The sequence below is a fragment of the Temnothorax curvispinosus genome, unplaced genomic scaffold, assembly GCF_003070985.1.
Source record: "Temnothorax curvispinosus isolate PA1 unplaced genomic scaffold, ASM307098v1 QBEX01008012.1, whole genome shotgun sequence".
Classification (NCBI taxonomy): domain Eukaryota; kingdom Metazoa; phylum Arthropoda; class Insecta; order Hymenoptera; family Formicidae; genus Temnothorax; species Temnothorax curvispinosus.
In genome coordinates, this window is record NW_020217792.1 from 736 (window position 1) to 8371 (window position 7636).

Genomic DNA, 7636 nt, shown 5'->3' on the forward strand with positions numbered 1-7636 from the left:
TAAGAAAATGGAGAAGGGAAGGGGAAGGGGGACAGATACAGGGAGGAAAACAGCGATACAAGAAGCTGTGTGAAGAGAAGAAAAGAAGAGAGGTGGAGAAATGGGAAGCGGAGGTAAAGGAGATTAGGAAGTGATGGAATCCCAAACGAGGTATGGAAGTTTGGAGGGGAGGTGGTGAAGGAATGGCTGTAGGAGATGTGTAATATAGTGTGGAAAGGAGAAGGTTGGCCGGAAGATTGGAGAGAGGGAATTATAGTGGCCATAAGAAAGAGGGGGAAGGGGAGAAAGTGGGGGACTACAGAGGGGTAACGTTAGCACAAACGGCGTACAAGGTGTACGGTCCGGCGGTTTTGCCGGAAAGGTTGAGAAAGGAGGTTGAAGGGAAGGGTTTGCTGCCGCCAAGTCAGACAGGATTTAGGAGAGGGGTTGGGACCACGGACAACATCTATGTGTTGAATTACCTAATAAATAGGCAGGTAAATGGGAAGAAGGGGAAGATGGTGGTGATGTTTGTGGACTTGAAGGCAGTTTTTGACTCGGTGGACAGGAGGATACTGTTGGAAGCGATGAGGAAAAGGGGAGTAAGGTAGGGCTTGGTGAGGAGATGTAAAGAGTTGTTGGGGGAGACGGTATGCAGGGTGAGGGTGGGAGAGGAGCTGGGAGAGAGGTTTTGGACAGGAAGAGGAGTCAGACAGGAGTGCCCGTTAAGTCCAATTTTGTTCACGTTGCTGCTGGCGGACATTGATGACAAACTAAGAGGGTGTTGGGGTGGAATAAGGTTGTGTGGGAGAAAGTTATATACGTTGGCGTATGCGGACGATATAGCAATGTTGGCGGAGAGTGAGGAGGATATAAAGAGAATGATGGGAAAATTAGAGGGGTATTTGGACAGAAAGGGACTGATTTTGAACAGTGAAAAAACGAAAGTAATGAGATGTAGAAAAGGGGGGGAAAGGTGGAAGAAGGTGAACTGGAGATGAAAGAGTAAGGTAATTGTGGAGGTGAGGAAATTCTGCTACTTGGGATATGTAGTAAAATACAATGGGAGGCAGGACGTAAGAGAGAGGGTAAGGAGAGGAGCGGCGTGGCTAGGATAGGTATGGGGGATTGGAAAGAGGAGGTTTGGGGAGAATTGGAGCAGGAGAATATGGCTGTTTGATGAATTGATATGGTCGGTGATAAGTTACGGAGTGGAAGTATGGATGTGGAGGGAAAGAGGGGAAATAGAAAGGTTGCAGGAAAGGTATTTAAGGTGGGTGTTGAGAGTGGAAAGATGCACACAAGGGTATATGATTAGGGAAGAGCTGCAGAGAGAGAAATTAAAAGGAAGGGGGCAGTTATGAGAGCATGGGGATAGGAGAAAAAACTGGAGGAGGGAAAAGGAAGGGAGTTGGCAAGGGAGTGCTGGGAGGAAATGGGAAGAAGGACAAAAAGAAGGGAGAGCCTAAACGGTTGGGAGGAGGAGAGAAAAGAAACGACGGAGAGCAGGGAGTGGAGGATAGAGAAGGTGGAGGAGCTAAGGGAGGAACGGATGTGGAGGGGAGAGGACGTGTATGAGAGAGAAAGGCTGAATCAAAGAGAGGAGAGGTGAAAGGAGATAAGGGGGGGGGGGCAAAATTTAAAAAGGGAATGGGCTGGGAAAGGGGGGGGGGGGGCCGGGGGATTTCAGAAAGAACTGGGGGAAAAGTAGGAGGCAGAGGGTGGATAAATACACGCTGGGGGGTGGTATGGGAGGAGGGAAATACTGGATGGCAGAAAAGGAAAGAAGGTGTAGGGTGCGGAAGTGGGGAAGAGACGTGGGAACATGTGTGGGAGGATTGCGTAGATTGGGGGGGAGGGAGATCGTGGCAGGAGGTAGTCGGGGAAATACTGGAAGATGAGAGGGAAGGGGAGGGGTGGCTGAGGAGGTTAGAAAAGGTGAGGAGAAAGGGAGGTGACGAAAATGAGAGGGAAGAGAGGGAGGAAGGGAGAGTGAATGAGAGAAAGGGTATGAGTGAGGAGATAACTATGTAAACGGAAACGGAAGTCCATAGATTAAGGATCTCGCGAGCGTGTGTGCGTGTGTGTACAGATAGGTAAGGCAATTTAGTCAGTAAGGTTAGGATTAAGGTAAAATAAGGTAGAGTAAAAGTATTGTGTAAAGGGTTGGGAACGTCCCTTTGAAACGCCTTGCAACCCCAAGGGGAGTCGATAAATATATATATATATATATATATATACATACTGAAATTTCTATAACTCAAAAACTGATTAACCAAATTTTAAAGAATTATAGGTATATGAAATAAAGGTAGAAAAAATTGAAAAATATAATAGAATTAATAAAAATTGCTAATAACAAGAGGGTCATCGATTTCTGTTTAAAAAAATCTACGTGATTGCTCTAATTTTCGTAAATTCTGAGATATCAAGCTCAATTTTTTTTTTATAGATAGAGTATCATTAAAGTTAGATTGGTGTTGAATTTAGCAAGGATCGGTGAAGGGATTACCGATTTTTGGCTATTTTTAAAAATGTCCGTGGTTACTCTAATTTCCGTAAATTTTGAGATATTAAGCTTATTTTTTTTTTATGGATAGAGTATCATTAAAGGTAGGTTGGTGTGGAATTTGGCAATAATCGGTGAAGGGGTTACCAATTTACATATATATGTATATACATTACGTATATATGTACGTATATATGTGAAAAATTGAAGAAATGGCACGCGCTTGGCTACTAATGTTCTAGTATAATAAAAAAGTGTGTAAATTGGAAACTTATATATTGCTTTTTTATCATTTTTTTTGCTTATATACTATAACTCAAGAACTAATCAACCCAATTTTTTGTAATAGTATAACAGATATTAGTCGCAATATAAAGCTTATCACAATATAAAAAAAAGTGTGCAAGTAGAAACTTGCTCACAAGATCTTCGCTCACAAAGCTTCCTCTATGAGAAAGCCGAAACAAATAAATACTAATAATTATATATCGAATAAAATAAAAGCTTCTTTATAGAGGAGCTTTGTGAGCAAAGGTTTCTACTTGCACACTTAAAAACTATAAGGAAGCAATGTGCAGGTTTCTACTTGCACACTTAAAAACTATGAGGAAGCAATGTGCAAGTTTCTACTTGCACACTTGATTTTTTTGTCTTTTTAAAATCTTTTTTTATTTTTTTTAATTTTCAAATTTGGATTTTGGATTCAAAATTAGCAACCCCAAAAATCTCCCGAGTATCAAGGTATGTTGAAATTAGTCTGATAGAAAAATGTATGCTTCAAAGGATTAACCAATTTTACTGCTCTCCTGACCCACTGTGTGTCCGGTCGTAAATTACATTATTAATTATATCAAACGCACTTTAAAGTGAATGTGGATTTTCATAAGTACACTGTAGATATCTTGACGAAAGAACATTTATTTACTACACATTTTTTTTTTAAATAATATAATGGAAGCTATAATACATATATATTAACTAGTATTTTAAGATAATACACGTTTTTATTAAACTTACTTCGAATATAAATCCAGATCCGAGTATCAGTAGCATAGCGAGGTATATCGCGTAGCGCCTATTTCGCGTATGGAAAGGCCATAAGCCACTGATACTTAATAATATTCGAATGATATTATAATGCGAATGCCGAAAGAACTGCTCGATATCACCCATTCTGTCTCTTATCTCTTGCTGCTACTATTACAAGATAGAAATTCACTTATCATAGGATATAGATCGTCGGTCTCTTAAGAATTCCATTTTATGTTTGATTGTCGTAAAATCAAAAATGCATATTTATCGCTACTGTGTTTATGCCGCAAAAACCAAAACGGCACATTGTAAAGTCGCAAGATTATCTTATGGAAATTGCGTAATTATAGAGAAGAAGGGGAACAGTCATGCTGAAAATATTGTCTTTGTCGATTTGATACGGACGAAAGAGATATGAAAATTTTATTTGCAAATACAGTCAATCTAAGACCAGACTGTTACGAAAAGCTTTGAAATCGGTTACATTGAAAAATAATAGTTTTGTAAAGTATGAACTTATCAAAGGTCTATTGTATTACACGGAGAAAAAGTTACGGTTGCTACAACAGAATAATGCTGTTAATTTTTGCCCATCCATACAAAAGGGTTATGGAAACCATAGTACTCTGGAAGTGACCTATGGTTTCCATATGGTTTCCATATGGTTGCCCTAACCTTAGTGAGGGTAGCTACTATATGGATGTTGCAACCATAATGAACAAATATTCACCCGACAAAAAAAAATTATTTATTTCGAAATGTTATTACTATTTTTTAACTAAATTTGTTTCTTAAGATGCAGGCTATGATTATAAATATTTTCTCGTATTTAAAAACACATATAAAAACACACTTACCTTGGTGGGATTCGAACTCGGGACCTCTGGATCGTGAGCCAACTACCTTACGTGGTAGACCACTTCTTAATTTAATGTTAGTGTTATATATAGTCTACATATGTCAACCAGCGCAAATATATAATTTTTCAAAAATCATCTTAAGAAACAAATTTAGTTTAAAAAGAGTAATAAAATTTTGAATTGGATATATGATATAATATTTCTTATAATGTCGGGTGAATGTTAGAAACCAGTGTCGGCTCATTACGAAATTTTGTGTTCGTAAATATATTTATGAAAAAAGTATATTTATAAAGGCCTATCTACATAAGACGCAGAACGCGAGTCGCAAGACACACGCACAGTCTACATGTCAATCTAACCTCTATACACAAAGAGGTTAGATTGACATGTAGACCGTGTGTGTGCTTGCGTCTCGCGTTCTGCGTTTTATGTAGATAGGCCTTAAAGTTAAAACATCCTTATCAAATCCACTTTATTCTATGCAGAAATTTTTTTGCGCGCGCAATGAAACTAAACTCTCAATCATGCAGTGATTCAGTGCTGTACCGTGCAGCTATATCTTATGGATCTCTCAACCATAATAGTTGTGCTGCAGACCACATAAGAGGGATAGCAATAATCCTTTGGTTGAGGCAACCATATACGAGGGTATTATAACCGAATGTTACGTATCGTAAGAACTACGGTTATGACAACTGTATAAATAGGCATATCTTAACAGCTACATTGAATGTAATATCAATTTAACTTGAATTTACATACATTTCTCTTTTAATCATAGAGAACATTGTTGTAACAACCGTAACAATTTTCTCCGTGTACATATTGCCATTATTAAATATTTTTTACTTTTTTAAATTAAAGATAGATGTAAAAGATGTTTTATCAATACGATAAAAGTGCAAGCATGAATATTAATATTCTTGTATTTAATTGTTTTCTCGTAAATATAGACAATGCTCTGCATTATTTAAACAATAATATATCATGTATATTATTGTTATATTGATAATAATTTTTCTTTTTTTAGAAAAGAAATTTCGAAAATTTCGTATTACCGTACAGATTGTAAGACTGTGAAATACGAAGCAGATACACGTACGACCTAGAAAAGAAAAGTAAAATTACCGAAATTGTTAATAAGAAAATGATTGTATATCTAAAGAAAATTATGACAGATCTTACTGCGCTGAAACTGGGAAGAGAAAGAATCATGATTTTTCCAACAGTCAATGTACAAGGTAAAGTACTTCTCAGCATTATCATGTTCAAGAGCTTTCTGGATTTGGGTGACGATTCATACCATTCGCCTCGGTAACTTGTATCGAAAACTTTATTATTATTTGTATCTCAAATAAAAATTTGTTAGAAAGAAGTAATTTTACTTTGTGTAGGACATTTGCACGACTTGTGTTAAATTTACTGGGAAGTAGTTGTATTCTTTGACTCACGTCGATGTGTACACGCGATCGCTATGATCAATTACTTGTTGCCCCAACCAGCACGCGATATATAGATGCAGTAATTGAGCGATAATGTATGCGGCATGCCGGATTGCAAGATGTGGATTAAGGGTACCACTGGTTGCCTAAATATGTTCCAAAAGTTGTGAATTTCAATACCGTGATTTGTTGTTCACAAAATCGCGCAATATGTTATATATATTGATATTAATACATACATTTAATAGATATTATTGCAATATATCTCAAGCACAAACCTGGAGAGCCGACAGACTCATAGCCAATATAATTAAGCCGATTTCCACGAAAAACGCTTTTGTGTAGACAATCTCTAAGCACCTCGCAAATCTTGTTTAAGAAAATTTCATAATTATTTCTTATTAGGTCTCCTTGCTTGAAGTATATAAATAGAAAATTTCCATAGATATCTCTTACAATTATGCAAAGATATATACACACTAACCGTAGAGCATCTTTGTGTTTTTGTATGCAATATACAAAATTTTTATAAAATTTGTTATCTCCCTTGAGCAAAGCGAGCTCTTTATCTTGCTTGATGGTTTTTCGTATATACTCTAGCCGATATCTGAAAAAAGAAAGAAAACGTTCTTTAGAGTATTTTTTTAGGTCGCCATTCAAATTATTGAATACATACCTGACGATTGAAAACAGTGCACAACAATGCTGCACCAGAATAGCTACATAGGTGTCGGACGCGACTATGGTAGTAAGACGAATTGCAGTAGTAAAGTAATTATGAATCAGCACGGGATAATAGTACTTTTCGAGATCTATGTAATATTCTACGTGATATGGAAATCCCACTGGCCGCGTCGAATAATCAGAAGTTATATTTCTGCCAATTATTTTTGGGATTATCGCGAGAAACGGAAAGAGGCTGCCAAATGCATACATGCCACCTAGATTCGAGCGGTACTTTAATAGAAGTATATTTGCGTGCAACTGCTGAACACTTTTATATAATCAAATTAAATTTGGTTATATAAAAATGAGACTTTCTAATGACTCTTTCGTCAAATAAACTATTTTTGAGTTATATGTAAATTAATTTTTAATAAGTAGGTATCTTAATTAAAGGTGGTCACATCAAACCTAAAATTAATTGTTATTAATACAAACTATTTGCTAAAAATTTTTATTTATGATTGTTCTATCAGTTTTAATGCATAATATAATTTCTATTAATTTCTATTAATTTCCTACCGGCATAGCCGATTGTAATGCTTTTTCCACTCTCCGCAAACCTATACAAAATTTCGAATTCACTTTGGATGGTCCACGATTGCCAATCCCTTTGCATGTGTATAAGAAGTATCTTGATCTACAGCTTGAAATTCATATTTTTACACAAATGTGATTTTGCACTTAATATCACGATTTCCTGCATACCTTTTTTATATTGCATACTAGGTTCGTCAGCTTAACGATGCACGCACAATCTATTATGAGTGGTGGTATACATTCGATAGTTGCATCAAAATCGCCGCGTAACGTCACTAAAGCGAGTACCTTGAATTCAATATTTGCGGGCAAGATAATGAGATCGAAAAATACGTTTCACAAAATACAAAAGTATGATCGACCTACACTGATAATTCTTTATTTTTAGCTTCAAATTTCTAATATTTATATGTTTTTTTATAATGCTTGTTTCCTAAGTTTTAATTTTCGATATTATTAAGATGGAAGAAAATCTTTTTAAAAATATAGAAATACTAGCATGATACCCGTGCTTCGCTACGGTAACACACATTTTACCCCTTTTCACC

General features: G+C 36.5%; 1 protein-coding gene across 1 annotated transcript; it reads right to left on the reverse strand.

The window, feature by feature from the left end:
- Positions 1 to 5437: 5437 nt before the first annotated feature.
- On the reverse strand, positions 5438 to 7322 carry LOC112457636 (odorant receptor 4-like). The gene is made up of 7 exons (XM_025020809.1): positions 7071 to 7322; positions 6502 to 6766; positions 6310 to 6432; positions 6104 to 6194; positions 5835 to 5971; positions 5569 to 5701; positions 5438 to 5488 (listed from the first exon to the last, which is right to left on the reverse strand). Exons 1-7 carry the CDS (start codon positions 7165 to 7167, stop codon positions 5438 to 5440), a joined length of 897 nt encoding a protein of 298 aa, XP_024876577.1. The 5' UTR covers positions 7168 to 7322.
- Between the last annotated feature and the right edge of the window lie 314 nt (positions 7323 to 7636).

Excerpts from the sequence above, each read along its gene's own strand:
- LOC112457636 (XM_025020809.1), bottom strand. The coding sequence starts at position 7,167 with ATGCAAAGGGATTGGCAATCGTGGACCATCCAAAGTGAATTCGAAATT. Across the intron at positions 6,433-6,501 it reads GCACTGTTTTCAATCGTCAG|ATATCGGCTAGAGTATATAC; the intron begins GTATGTATTCAA and ends TTCTTTTTTCAG. Across the intron at positions 5,702-5,834 it reads GATCGCGTGTACACATCGAC|TTACCGAGGCGAATGGTATG; the intron begins GTGAGTCAAAGA and ends TTTCGATACAAG.